The following is a 16319-nucleotide window of genomic DNA, read 5'->3' on the forward strand; positions in this document are numbered from 1 at the left end:
ACCAAAAATTTCAAAGCTTTTAGTTATTTCGCCAATCCAATTGCTTCAGGCCTTGCTTTTGAATCGTTGGTATTTTCAGAAACTTCCACCAATGCATTATACACTGCTGCGGTTTGATCCTGCATTCCAAGCGTGTATCAGAAATAAGCTTTACTGTCAAATTTTTTACATGAGTTATCAAGATCTTCCATCGCTATGTTAAAGTGCCAAACAAAAAAAATTTAATACAAAACTGCATTGTTACCCATCTATAGTTGATTTGTAATTAATTTTAATCATTCTGTCACCAATCAGTAATATTTTTAATACATTTAAATCATTCTGTTACCAATCTATAGTTATTTTGTAATTAATTTTAATCATTCTGTCACCAATCAGTAATATTTTTAATACATTTGAATCATTCTGTTACCAATCTATAGTTATTTTGTAATTAATTTGAATTATTCTGTCACCAATCTATGTAATTTTTTTTATTACATGTTCACTCAAAACAAGGCGCAGTGCTTTGATGTAGGGGGCTACTATCAGGGGCATAAGTTGCAGGAATACTATGTAGGGAGTAGAGCTGCAAAATGTTTGTTAACATTACATTTGAATTACTGCATGTCAGTACAGTTGGGAAAACGGGAACCCAGAAGGGAATTCCAAAGTATAGCAGTTCTAGAGCAGAAATTATTAGATTATAAGGCTTTATTACATCTAGGGATCTCTACTGTGTACAGGTGGTCCTTTGCTGTATGTCGGATTTGTCAGAATTATAGGGGGTATAAGGGCTTGTAGTTCGTCTGAGCATCTACCATTGAAATGCTTGTAAAACAGGCAGAGGGTTGCAACAGTTCGCTGATGCGACAGAAGTTGAAGTTAAGATGTCAGTTCAGGATCTATCAAGTTGGCGACTCTCTATTGAACCCTTTCCAAGAGAGAAACTAGTAGCAGATGCACCAGCCCAAATGTGACAACAGTACTCCATACATGGGCAGATGATGGCCTTGTAGTTTGAATCATTGTTACCAATCTATACTTGATTCGTAATTAATTTGAATCCTTCTGTCATCAATCTATAGTTGATTTTTAATAAATTTGAGCCATTCTCTTGCCAATTAATTCCTCATTCATAATTAATTTGAATCCTTTTGTTGATTCGTAATAAATTTAAGTTATTCTGTTGCCAATCTATTGAGGATTCATAATTTATCTGAATCATTCTGTCGTTAATCTGGGTGATTGGAAGTTTTGTTACAACAGTTACTTTTTTTAAATAAGCACATTTCTAGTTCCTCATCTGTTGAAGCTAACTTGTCTGTACCCAATTAATTTTTATTCAGAATGTGATGAGTAAATTTGTCCATAACATATTCTAAAATCAACCAAGAACTGATGTATTAATTCCAGGTATTTTAGACTCTTTTCATACAGAAATATTTTAGCTATATGTTTGGTATTTTTCAAAATAAAATTACATGTAAAATATTAGAATTAGATAAAATGGAACTTATTTTCATAATCAACCCTAAAAAAATAAATGAAAATATTTATCTGAAAATGAAACTTTTTATCAAGAAAAAGATTATTAAGAGTTAATGATTGCCTCTTAAATAATTAAGCAATGATGAAAATAGTGAAATGCTTTCCTCCTTGCCTCTCTTTGTAATTAATCCCTAAATCTCTTTTCATTTTAAATTGCTGGATTCAATTTACTATTATCGTGAAGTAAACAGAAATGCATGATTTCAGTTTAATCGGATATCACAAATCACGTTTAAACACCTTCATTTTCTTACACATTCATTACACCATTTTCATGCCTCATTTTCAGAAATATTTGATAAAGTTGAACATTATAAATGGATTTTATCGCTAGCTTTTTTCTCATTGAGCATAATTTATTCATATAAAAATGGTTAAAAAGCGGTTTTACTGAATATGTACAACCAAATTATTCCTGATCATTGTACGACTGACTGCTCCTGCTGTTTGTCATACAGAAACAATGTGTAAAGTTGCTTGAATCAGCAGCTGCCTATTTGGACATTTAGTCATACTGGGTTTTGATCATACGTAAGGGGGTTTACTATAACTGTACGACTAATTATGCACGATTATTTGCTCCTGCTACTGTTTTGCTATTAAAGCAACTTTTACACGCACTTGATACTGGGTTTTGTTGGCACAAAATATCATAAACAATAAAATGAATTTACTCACAAATTTCAATTGAGAGGTTATTTTTAGCAAATATATTTTTAGATTCATAAAAAGTACTCAGATATTTGTTTTTACATTTCAAGACAAAAGATTGTTTTCTAATCAGTTTCTTACTAATACACCATTTCCTTTTCAAGCATTATCTTTTAAAACAAAACTAGCTTTATACCTAAAATATAAGTCGCCTTATGAATCTATATGAAATTCTTCCAATCTTTAAAATACAAACATGCTTTCATTTTCTATTCATTTACACTGTCTACTATTTGTCTCTCCATATCCCTTGGATATACAATGTTTTTCATAATGTTTAGAGAATGTACAGTTTGGTAATTTTATATTCTCTATTTTCTGACAGGATTTTGAATTAAAAGCTTGCTTGGAAAACTTAATCATCACATTGCTTTCGGCTTACCGATTCTCACCCATCACTGCTGACTTCAAATATCCGGTGAGTGACTTATGATTATTAGTTTTCTCTTCTACATTCTGATGATCTGTTTTGTATGTTAACATTCCTCTATCCTTCACATACCATTTCCCTTTCTCCCTCTCTCTCTCTCTCTATATATATATATCTATATCTATATATATATATATATATATGAATAAAAAAGAATGCGAAAAGTATAAAAGCTTATAACTTTTCTTTATTCGTTTTTAATTGGTGACGTGCAGGAATACAAAATAATAATATTATGAAAAAAAATTAAAAAATTTTTTCATAAGTACATAATTTTCGACCGATCCTTCAGTCTTCATCTATTGAATTGATTTCATACATACATATATATATATATATATATATATATATATATATATATATATATATATATGTATGAAATCAATTCAATAGTTAGTTTTTTTTTTTTAACTTAATTTGTATTTTGTTTTCTTAACTAAATCCAGGTATAAATTCAATTTTTCCAAGATTATATCATCCATTTTATTCATATATCTTAAAGTTGTTTTGCTTTATAAGAGAAATCTAACAAATTCATTATTCTCACGCAAGGCTCATCAGAGCAAATAAAATCAATGTCCACCATAAAAAATGGCTTAGTTTCTCAGGTTGCACAGATTCAGCTGGACGCTGCACTTGGAGCTTCTCTATAGCCTATTCCCTCACACAGTCAGTCGTGTTCCCAACCTACCTCAGATCGTGATAACCAGCAGGCTTCACTTCTAGACCTATTCCTTACTACAGTACCTGATGGTTTGTGTGACTAATACACAGTCCACTTGGAAATGCAAACCACTTAGTGGTATCAGTTGACATCACACTTAAATTCCAACGCCAAGGTGAAGAGCCATTGCTCAAAATGACCAGTTACTATAAAAGGACTGACTGAGAAGCTGTCAGAGAACATATCATAGATGTCCCGTGGACCAATATCTTCTCTCCTGCTGAACAGTGTGCAATGAGCTAACCAAGTGGTGCAAAACGGGCATGGAAGCACATGTCCCCGCATGGAAATATAAAAGCAAGCCCCACTCACTCCCATGGTTCACTACAGATTGTGAAGCTGCCATTATACAAAGACAGCATGCATTCTGCCAGTTCATACATCATAAGTCAAATATAAATAGACAAAAATGTATAGATGTCAGAAATTATTGTAAGAGAGAAATAGCCACACCTAAAAGAAGGCATGCTGAAATAACCAGGTAATTCATGAAATCACAGAAGATAGGAACTCCTGGTTTCTGGAAAATTTATAATAGTGTAGTGAATAAAAGGCAATCAATAATTTCCCTACTATCCAATAACTAGAAGGCTGCATGCTGGCATCCAAGAAAATGGAACTACTTGCCCAGCGATTTGCCTCCAACTCCACCTTAGAGCCAACAAACAACTCCTTTTAGTTTCCAAAGTTCCCTATGCGGACGAGAGCCACAATTGATGATCTGAAAATCACTCCTTCTCATATTTGCAATATCATAAAAAACTTAGACACCTCCTGTGTGGGCCTGATCTCATCCATGCTATTCTAATTAGGAAATACTCAGCTGAGTTAGCATAATGCAACCAGATCAGGCTGTTGCCCAAAACAAAAACAACAGCCTCTTCCCCCTCCCCTTTCTCCCTCATCTCCCTTTTTTTTCTCTCATCCCCACTTCCCTACCAGCTTCCTAATTAAAACATACCAACCCAAGTAATAAAAACAACCAAAAAATAGAAATAATATTTTAAAAAGACAAACAACTTGAAGCACTAAAAGGTTTTCCTATCAATCAATCACACTAGACCCTGTTGGCAGGGCATCAGAATATGCCGACTGCCCCCCTGCAGAGAGTAAAATCCCCCAATGGGGCTACCTGTTGGCCGTAGGTAGTAACCCATAATACCATTAGAATGGGATCCTGGTGGTTGAGGGACTTGGAGGTCAGGATTTAGCACCCCCACTTCCCAACACACCACTTTGGCCCTTACTAGGCTAGACGGGTAGTCGGAAGGGCCCGATCCGATCAATCGGCTGGTCACGTCAAGCCCCACCATATATTGCTCACTCCAAAAATCCACTATTAATACATGTCTATTCCTTTCCCTCAAATAACACCTACTCCCTAATATATGGTGGAAAGCGGTGGCTGAGGGTCAATCGACTAAGTGAAAATATCTATGACATGGCTGCAAACCCCTTAAAATTACTACACATCGCATAGTAACATCAAAGGAAGACAGGTGCTCATTATGATATCATTAAAATCGAGTATGTCATCCTTGTATCTCTGTTGAGGCTGGGCAAATGGGTTTCACCCCAGGCACTTCCCATATAGGGCTCCAAGGTGGGTGGGGAGCAAAGATGATGAAAAAAAAATAACAAAATTATAATATAGCTTATTCCCCCCAAAAACCACCCAACCACAAAAAAAGAACCCACTCCGATGTCTCTGACACCAATGGCTCTGAAGAAGAGTCAAGAAAACTGAGGAATTCCCCAACATTTATAATAATGGAATCAATAGAGGAAACTCCTTTGAGCCAATTATCACCCTTTAAAATTGAAAAAAACTTTAAAAACTTTAAAACTCAAATCTATTAAAAAACAATTTAATGGCAGCCTATTAATTGAGACCTATAATTAAGAACAAACTAAGAAAATATTGAAACTAAAAATATTTGAAAATATTAAAATCAAATGCTACAGACATCCAACTCTAAATACCTGCAAAGGAATTGTGAAAAGTCACGAATCTTCACTTTGTCCTTTGGAAGAGATCAAGACAAACCTACAGGAACAGAATGTGTTAGATGTTTGTAGAGACCAAATCAAGAAAAACATTGAGAAAATCAATACCAACACATATATACTAACTTTTGATTCCCACACCATACCCAAATAAGTGAAAGCCGGATATATGAAAATAAATGTAGAAACCTACATTCCAAACCCACTCCAATGCTTCAAGTGCCAGAAGTTTGGACACCATCAAGATTGGTGCACACGGTCACCAGTGTGTGGAAGATGTGAGGAAAGCAATCCACACATTGACAGCAGAAAAGATTTCAAATGTGCCAACTGCCTTGGAAATCATGGCGCTGGCTCTCTAGAGCCAGCGCCATGATTTCCAAGGAAAATATGGAAAAAAGAAAAAGAAGTGACCAAACTAAAACGTACAAAGAATATATCCTACCCAAAGGCTAGGAAAATGATTGAAACTAAAACATACGCAGATGCAACCAAAAAAATTACTCCAATCACCAATCAAAATGGTCAGATACATGAAACAGATACAACTGACAACAAACTCGATGTCTTGAGCAAATTAATAAAGGAAATGAAAGAACTATTAGAAGAAATGAAGAAAATGAATAGTGCAACAGCTGGAACCAATCCAAAAATAATCATAAGTAAAGACACTGCTGAACCAAAAAAAAAATAAGATCACAAACCATTTCTACAAAAACAACTGAGCAACCATCAAACACATCACAAATCAGAAAAGAATCAAAAATTCCTTCAGATAAAAAAAAAAAAACAAGTAAAGAATAGATACCCCGTAGCAGACGCCGCCGCCTGGCGGTGCCAGGCGCACAATTCAACTAACACCGGTGATTCAACCTTGACATTGGCACAAGTACACGGCGTTGGTTGTTTGTAAACACGTCAAATAGCAAACATGCTCGAATATTCGCCAGCAATTTTTAAAAAAATATATTTACAAACTTTTGAAGATAAACCTTAGAATAATAATTATGTTTCGCGGATTTTTGTGCTAAAGATTGATTTTTATGTAAAGTGTTTTATAATTCTTTTTTTTTCTGTGTGTTTTTTTAATACAATTCAGTATTTATTTAATTATTCTTTCTTTAAAACATTAATTTTACCGACAATTAATATATTTTTTAAATAATATTTTTAAATATTGAATTTTGATTTAATCTCATGATACCATCACGTGATCAATTTATTAAATGACAAAAAAATCCAAAAGTTGAAGAAGCCAAAATTTTACGAGGTATTAAAAGAAATTAATATTTCGACCATTTTGTTTTAAATACTGTAACAAATGGATAAAGCCATTTTCAAAGATGTTGTGTGTCCGTTGATTTCTAGAGACCATCTATCCATAATTGAATGGATGAAACAGCATTTCCTACTTGCAAATGAAATGAATTGTGAATTCTGTAATGTCCATATGCATTGGACGAAACATTCAATGACATTGGATAAATATGTTTGGAAATGCCAAAATAAAATGTGTCAAAAATATAAAAACAGAACATCTATACGATACAAGTCATTTTTCTTTTAAATCTAAGTTATCCTTACAGACATGGATATTAGCAATATATCTATGGAGTCAAAGAATAAGCCAAAAAAATGCCATGATGCAACTGAATATTTCGAAACCGACGGCCAATGACATATATGCTGCATTTTGAGCAATATGTGTGAAATATTTTATTGATAATCCCATAAGACTTGGTGGGCCTGGAACAATCGTCCAGATAGATGAATTGTGTTTTTCCCACAAACCAAAGCATCATCGTGGAAGAGCTACTCACAAGCCATTATGGGTGTTTGGCTTGGTTGATACAAGCAGTAAGCCTGCAGTAGGATACATGGAGATAGTCGAAAAAAGGAATAAAGAAACCTTATTACCCATAATAAAAAACATTGTTTTACCAGGAACGACCATTCATAGCGATGAATGGAAAGCATATAATACGATAGAGACTGATTTGGGATTTCCCCATTACAATGTAAACCATTCACAACATTTTGTGAACCCAAACAACCAAGTCCATACACAGGCAATAGAAAGCTATTGGAATCGCCATAAACGATTTATTAAATCAATGCTCGGCTGTAGAAGATCTCACTTAGATTCCTATCTGAAGGAATTTATGTGGCATGAAAGAAATTCAGAAAATACATTTTTCAAATTGTGTGATATCATTTCTGTACAACATCCATTTATTTAAATGTATTTTGTTTAAATGTTATGTTTCGTTACATTAAAAACTTGTATTTAATTTGCTTTTGTGGATAAGTAAACAAATAGGAAGTTTTTTTTAATAAAAATAAAAATTATAAAAAGATTTCTATCTTGTGATACTACATTTCATCTTTATAAAAATAAAAGTTATAAAAAGATATGTGAATAAAATAATATATATTTTTTATCTCGATTGTTTATACTTGTGATTTTATTATGCATAAAAAATTGCCTCGGCCTAAAAGGATTTCTCCTTCACTGACCACCGACATACATCGCACTGTAAATAAATATTGAATTGTATTAAAAACGCACAAAAAAGAAATGGCCAAAACCGTATAGAAGAACCTTTTTTTATAAGTTTTATTCAAACAGTTTTTATTTGAACTTAATGGACTGTTGTTTTTTGTTTTGTTTTTTTATTTATTAACTGTTTTATTCTTTTTATCAAACAAAAATAGAACTTTTATAATGAAATATATATTATGGACTGTTTTTCAAACATCGAAATTTTAAAATTAAAGTTTTATTTAAAACAAAAAAAAAAGACGACGTGTTTTTTCTTTTCGAGATATTTTTTCATCATTTATTACTTTGAAATTTTATTCAACAATGAAATGATAAAAAAAAAACTTTTCGTTAAATATATTTTTAAAAAATTATTATAAAATATCTATAAAGTCTATTTTTATGTCTGTAAAAGTTTGTTGAAAGTTCAAATAAAGTTTATAATTTAATTGAAAAAAAAAAAACCACCTCGTCTTTTTTTTTTTTTTAAATAAAACTAACTTTAATTTTAAAATTTCGAAACAGTCCATAATATATATGTCATTATAAAAGTTCTATTTTTGTTTGATAAAAAGAATAAAATAGTTATTAAAAAGTTCTGTAAATATATTAAACACGCACTCAGAAAGACACCCATTTATTGAAATATCTTTTATTTTTAAAAAAATCTTGCTCGCGAACATTCGTAAAAATGTAATATTTAAAAATATTATTTTGAAAATATATTAATTGTTGCTGAAGTTAATGTTTTAAAGAATAAATATTGAATTGTCTTAAAAACGCACACAGAACCCCCCAAAACACGGTACATAAAAATCAATCTTGGTCGCAAAAATCCAAAACAGAAAGAGACACCTGTTTATTTAAATACGTTCGTTTTGTTACTTATTTTAAAAAAATGTTTTGTAAATATATACTTTTTCTTTTAAATCTTCAAAGGTTTTGTAAATATATTTTTAAAAAAATGCTGGTGAATATTCGAGCATGTTTGCTATTTGACGTGTTTAAAAACAACCGACGCCATGTGCTTGTGCCAATGTCAAGGTCGAATCACCAGTGTTAGTTGAATTGTGCGCCTGGCACCGCCAGGCGGCGTCTGCTACGGGGTATCTATTCTTTACTTGATTCCAAAAACAAAAACAGGAAAAGAGAGATCCCGATCCACATCCCAAACAAGGATTCCAACTGAAAATAGATTTGAAGGATTGGAGACAATGGAAGTACACAGCTCCAAATGACCAAAAAAATACTACAATGGAACATCAGAGGGACAAAAGCAAACCTAAATGAACTAATATTATTAATAACAAACATAAGCCCAGCAATTGTCTGCCCACAGGAGACCTTCCTGAAAGAAAACAATACTATCAACATAAAACACTACACATCTTACAATTACATAAATAAAGATATGGACAGAGCTTCTGAAGGTACATCAATACTCGTGAAGAATTAAGTCCCCCAAAGACAAATAAATATAAACACAAACTTGCAAGCAATTGCAGTTCAGTGATTCTACATAGAACCATAACATTTTGCTCAATCTACATCCCCCAAAAGATATAATCAGTGAAACTGAATTAACTCAATTAATAAAACAATCCCTAAACCATTTATTCTGCTAGGAGACCTCAACAGTCACAATGTACTATGAGGAAGTAAAGAGACAAAAATAATCTATGCCTACTTAATAATCAAAACTATACCTATATGTACCCAGCAACAGGTACTTTCACCGTCATCGACCTTACCCCTATGTGATCTTTCCATATATATGGACTATGATTGGAGAGTACATGATGACATCTGTGGGAGTGATCATTTCCCAATCATTCTGGAAAGTCTAAGTACTAGTACTGAACAAAAAGCACCCAAATGGAACCTACACAAAGCAGATTGGGAAGACTTCCAGGAACAGTGCAAAAATCAATAACCGAGAAGAAAGATGAAGATGACCATTTGAACTCCTTTGTTAAAACACTTACAAACATAGCAAATAATACCATACCGCAAACAACCAAAACCAACATTCACAACAAACCTTGGTTCACAAAAGAATGCAGAAAAGCCATCAGAGTTCGACGAGCTGCCTTAAGAAAATTAAAAAAGAACCCAACAAGCGAAAATTTGGATCTTCCAAAACAACAGAGCAAAAGCCAGACGAATCATAAAGGAATCCAAAAGAACAACATGGAGAAATTATGTATCCAAAATTAATGTGAATACCAAAGCAAAAATAGTTTGGAATATGATGAGGAAAATGGGAAGTGTAGTAGTACACCAGTATCTCACATCTCTAAAGACAACAAAATATTCACAGATCAAAAAGACATTTCCAATAACCTGGCAGATAATTTATCAAAAATCTCATCATGCGATAAACAGAAATTCAAAAAGATTAGAAAAGAAGAAAATCCAATTTAAATCACAAAATACTGAAAAATACAACCAACCTCTTACCTTGTTTGAACTAAAAGAATCTCTAGCTAAATCCCATGACACAGCTACAGGGCCCGATGAAATTCCATATGAAATCCTCAAAAAACTTCCAGAACCTCAATAAAATAGTTACTTGAAATTTTCAATATTATATGGTCCAGTGGAAATGTACCTGAGACCTGGAAAAAGGCCACAATAATACCAATCCTCAAATCTGAAAACTCAAACATTCAATCCCAATCAAGTAACGCTTCAGATTCATTGAATTTCAGACTAATAGCCCTAACAAGCTGCATTTGTAAAACCATGGAAAGGATTATAAACAGAAGACTAATTTGGTTCCTCGAAACAGAACCTTATGGAATTTCAATCAGGATTTAGGAAAAATCGAAGCTCAATAGGCCATCTAGTCAGACTGGAAACCTTTATTAGAGCGGCCTTTCTAAGGAAGGAACACCTAACAGCAGTATTCTTTGACATGGAAAAAGCCTATGATATTGTATGGAGGTATGGTGTTACAAAAGATCTGAAGGAGCTTCGACTAAATAGCAGAATGCCAATTTTTATGTAAAATTTTATAAAAAAACAGACTCTTCAGAGTAAAAGTTGGCACAACCCTCTCGGACTTGAAGGAACAAGAAAATGAAGTACCTCAAGGGAGTATACTATCAGTGACCCTGTTCAGTATTCGAATAAATAACATTGTAAAAAACCTTAATCCTGGATTAGACTGCTCCCTATATGTGGATGACTTTTTAATATGTTGCAGATCGAAATATATACCCATAATCGAAAGGAAACTTCAATTGCGCCTAAACAAAATAATGAAATGGACGGAAGAAAATGGATTTAAATTCTCGAGGAAAAGAATGAAATGCATGCATTTCTGCAAACTAAAGAACATGCACAATGATCCTGTCCTAACTATGGAAGAAACGCCTATACCCATTACTGACCAGTACAAATTCTTGGGGATTTTTTTTTTTGATAAAAAGTCGACATTCATCCCACACATAAATTATCTGAAAAAAAAAAGGTAACAAAGCTATAAACCTTCTGAGAGTAGTAACACATACTGATTTGAGGTGCAGACAGAGAAATACTACTTAAACTTTATAGAGCACTAGTCCGCTCAAAGCTAGACTATGGTTGTTTCATATATGGATCAACTCGAACATCATATATAAAAAGCCTAGACCCTATACACCATACTGGCCTAAGATTGGCCCTAGGAGCATACATAGCCTTCCCCGTGAACAGTCTATTCTCAGAAGCACACGAATCCCCCCTAGACCTAAGGCGAGAAAAGTTAGCTCTTCAATACTTACTTAAACTCAAATCCTGCCCAAACAACCCTGTATACCAATGTACCTTCTATCCAAAATATGAAGAACTCTTAAACATGAGAGAAAAAAACATTAAGGCGTTTGGTCTCCGAATGAAGGAAAGCATTGAAGAATCCAAAATGCCAATCTCTAGCATTCACAACTTCATACCTAAAACGCCCCATCGACCATGAAACAAACAATAAAACTGAATCTAAACAAAAAGCCTACTGAATACCACGACGAACTCCAGCATTTAAACTCGTGCTACCAGATCGGGCTGTCTATTGGCTTCCTGAGACGAAATGCACCTACCTCAATTTTCTGTTTTTGTTTTCTATTCTCTTTTGTAAAACTTAATTGTTCTGCAAAAACAACAACCCCCTTCCCCTCTCCTTTCCTTTTCCTTTCCTACTTACTAACCCCGTCGCCCCCCCCTTTTTTTTTTGCCCTGTTGGTAGGGCACTAGAATAAGCCGACTGCCCCCCTGCAGAGGGTAAAAATCCCTCAATGGGGCAACCAGTTAGCCGTGGGTTGCTACCCGTAATGCCTTAGGACGTGATCCTGGTGATTCAGCTAACCTAGACCTGGGTGCATAAAAGTCTAGGCACTGCAACACATTACTTCGGTCCTTACTTCAGCTAGATGGGCGGTCGGAGAGGTCTGATCCGACCAATCGGCCAGTCACGTCAAGCCCTAGCACTTACACCCAAAGTAGCAACTACCACAATAAAGAACAAAACTTAAAGGTAGGTACTCCCATCTTTTTTTTTTATTATTATTTTTCTTCTCCCACTACAAAAAAATAGACAAACCAAGTAAGTGCTAGAAGGCGGTGGCAAAGGTCAGTCAATTGGAAAGACCAGAACTCAACACTCCATCTGAGCAAATATATTTTTGAGAACATATTGAACAGAAAATATAGTGCTTGAGAACTCCTTACCAAAAGTATATATCCTCCATGTAGCCCTGACATGATCAAGGCGAATGGGTTTCCCCCTTACTATGCCCCAATTTTGGACTCCGAGATGGGTAAGGAGCGTGGTTGATGAAAAATAAATCCCAAAATCTATGGCTGATAAAAACAAATGCATCCCCCTCAAAACCCTTAAAAGAAACCATTCGTCTGACTCTGACCTCTCAAGCTCAGATGAAGAACAAAAATTTAAAACTAGAAAAACCGCTCCAACCATAGACGAAGGAAACTTCCCACGATTATTGGTTATTGAATTAATTGAAAATAAAAAAATTGGAAATTTATCACCTTTCCTAATAGAAAAAACATTATCCACAAAAAGTAAACCAAAAATGATAAAAAAAACAAAAGATGGAAATCTACTAGTTGAGATAACTAATCTTAGAGATGCTCAATCTCTACTTAAAATGAAGAACTTCCATGAGTACAAATTGCAAAGTCTTTCCCCATAAAACACTAAATACTTTGGAAGGAGTAATTCAAAGTTATGAACTATCGCTAGCAACTGAAGAAGAAATAAAAACCGAATTAGAAAAACAAGGAGTAATCAACCACATCCGCATAAACATAAAAAGAAACAATAAAATAATAACCACCAACACATATATTAACGTTTAACAAATCAACAATACCTAAGGAAATAAAAATTGGCTACTTAAATGTAAAAATAGACCAATATATCCCAGCCCCATTAAGATGTTTCCATTGCCAAAAATATGGACATCATAAAGAAGCCTGTAAAGGAATAAAAATGTGGAAAATGCGGCAACAAAGAGCCTGACCACACTGAAGAAAAATGCATAAATGAGGTTAAATGCACAAACTGCAAAGAAGATCACCCGGTCTTCTCAAAAATATGCAAAACATATAAAAAAGAAAGAGAAATTATAGAAGTAAAGTACAAGAAAAAACACAACCTTTCCAGAAGCCAGAAAAATAGTTGAGATGTACATGAAAGACAACACATATGCTGAGACAACAAAAAAGACAACTAAACCATGCCAACATAATGAAATACATGATCAATATAGGGAACTGATAAACAAACTGATTACATTAAATATTAAAGAATGGCCAGAATTTCAAAATAGCCTAAAAGAAAAATACTCAAATCTGGGAAACAAAATAGAAATAACAAATTCAAACAAAGAAAATAATATTCCATCCACAACAGAACCATTAAAACAATTATCACAGAAACCAAGAAAACAACCATCAGAAATTGATAAAAACATAAGCAATGATAAAATAGCAAATAAAGAACGTTCCAGAAAAGAAAAAAAACAAACAATAGACACTCAAAATAGATTCCAAATTCTAGAAAAAATGGAAACCGAAAACACCCTAGATAAAAAAAAAGAAACCAAACACAAGTAATCAAGAGGGGAAAAAATGAACAAGAAGCCAAAACAGCAACATCTCAAGCAAGATCCAGATCGACGTCCAGATCCAAACAAAAAAAAGAAAAAACCCAGCAAAACACTTCACCAAAGACACAAACTCCAACAAAAGATAAATCCTCTACTTCTAAAGAGATGGAAATAAAGGAAAACTAAACAGCCTCATGGATAGAAATAAAACACAACAAATTATCCAATGGAATTGTCGTGGAATAAGATCTAACTATAATGAACTTCTTATACTTATCTCACTCTTCAACCCAGCCATTGTCTGCTTACAAGAAACCTTCCTACAAAACAATAACCATTTCAAAACACCAAACTATGAACAATACAACTATTTCCATAACACGGGCCTTCGTGCTAATGGAGGCACCTCAATTCTTGTAAGGAATAACATACCTCAAAGCAATTTCTCTGTCAGAACAAATCTCCAAGCAATTACAACTCAAGTCACGTTATACAAAACAATCACAATCTGCTCAATATACCTCCCTCCTCATGAACCAATAAATGAAAATGAACTAGAAAATTTGATAAAAAAAACTACCTTCACCATTCATTCTTCTAGGAGACTTTAACTGCCACAGTACGTTATGGGGATGCGAAGTCACAAACTCAAAAGGAAACAAAATTGAACAATTAATTAATAAAAATAACTTGTGCCTTCTCAATCAAAAAAATCCCACATCCAACAAACGGATCAACTAGTGCCATTGACCTTACCATGTGTGATCCATCAAGCTTCTTGGATTATACGTGGAGCACTTACGAAGAACCCTGTGGAAGTGATCACTTCCCTATTCTAATCAATTACAGTAACTCCATCCAAAACCACATACCCAGGTTGAACACGAAAAAAGCCAACTGGGCTGTATTTAAAGAACTCTGTTCACTAAAACTAACAGAACATCAAATCCAAACAATAGAAGAATTCATGGAAGTACTCATAACAAAACCAAAAAATGCATACCCAAAAATTCTCCTTCTGGAAAAACAAAACAAACCATGGTTCAATCCAGAATGTAAAACGGCCATTAGACAGAGAAAGGCAGCCTTAAGAAAATTTAAAAAACAACCCACAACGAACAACTTAATAGAATGCAAACACCAAAGAGCTAAAACTCGAAAAACAAAGAATGCAAAAGATCCTGCTGGCAACAATTTGTCAACAAAATCAACATCACCAGTAAACCCAAAACCGTCTGGGAAATGATTAGGAAAATAACTGGAAAATATAATACAAATCCAATCAAAAACACCTTCTCACAAATAAACAGAAAATAACTAATAAAAAAGATATTGCTAACACACTAGCTAAAACCTTTGCCGGAAACTCATCATCAAAACACTACAATAGACAATTCCAAATACTGAAGAAAAGTACAAAATAAACTTTAACTCCAAAAACCAAGAGCCTTACAATGAAATGTTCTCCCTCAATGAACTAAACACCGCCATAGAAAAATCTCATAACTCAGCTGTAGGGCCAGATGAAGTGCACTACAGCTTCCTTAAAGAAATTCCACCCGAATCACTAAAACTCCTTCTCAAAATTTATAATAAAATATGGGAAACAAAAGATTTCCCAACTTCATGGAAAAATGCAACAATAATACCAATACCCAAACTGGGAAAAGATACATCAAACCCAGAAAACTACAGACCAATAGCTCTCACAAGCAAAACGTTCGAAAGAATGATTAACTACCATCTTATATGGTATCTAGATGACAACAAAATAATTTCTGAAATCCAGTGTGGATACCAAAAAAATCGAGGATGTATAGACCACATCACTAACCTCGAAAATTTTATCAGAGAAGCTTTTATCAATAAGGAACACGTAACATCTGTTTTTTTCGATCTTGAGAAAGCATATGAAACTACCTGGAAACATGGTATCATAAAAGATCTCCACAACATCGGACTAAGAGGCAGATTACCTGAATTCATAAAAAACTTCCTAACAGACATCTTTCCAAGTTTGCATAGACTCAACTTTATCAGACCCACAAAATCAAGAAGGAGTGCCCCAAGGCAGCATATTATCAACAACTATCTTTAACATAAAAATCAATAACATTATAAAAGAACTCTCTCCTGATATACATAGCTCCTTATATGTAGATGACTGCTCAATCAGCTACAGATCTAAATACACTCACACTATTGAAAGAAAACTACAACATAACAAATAAAATTAATAAATGGGCAACTAAAAATGGTTTCAAA

At 33.7% G+C, this 16319-nt stretch overlaps 1 protein-coding gene across 3 annotated transcripts in view; it reads left to right on the top strand.

The window, feature by feature from the left end:
• Window positions 1–16319, top strand: part of LOC145295982 (E3 ubiquitin-protein ligase RNF123-like) — a 911347-nt gene that overhangs the window by 295977 nt on the left and 599051 nt on the right. For all 3 annotated transcript variants that reach the window (XM_080141948.1, XM_080141929.1, XM_080141938.1), the window contains one exon: window positions 2567–2659. In XM_080141948.1, coding sequence (XP_079998074.1) covers window positions 2567–2659 — 93 coding nt within the window. The remainder of the gene's footprint in view (window positions 1–2566; window positions 2660–16319) is intronic.

Source organism: Euprymna scolopes, chromosome 2 (genome assembly GCF_053919585.1).
Source record: "Euprymna scolopes isolate OS-2025 chromosome 2, ASM5391958v1, whole genome shotgun sequence".
NCBI classification, from domain to species: domain Eukaryota; kingdom Metazoa; phylum Mollusca; class Cephalopoda; order Sepiida; family Sepiolidae; genus Euprymna; species Euprymna scolopes.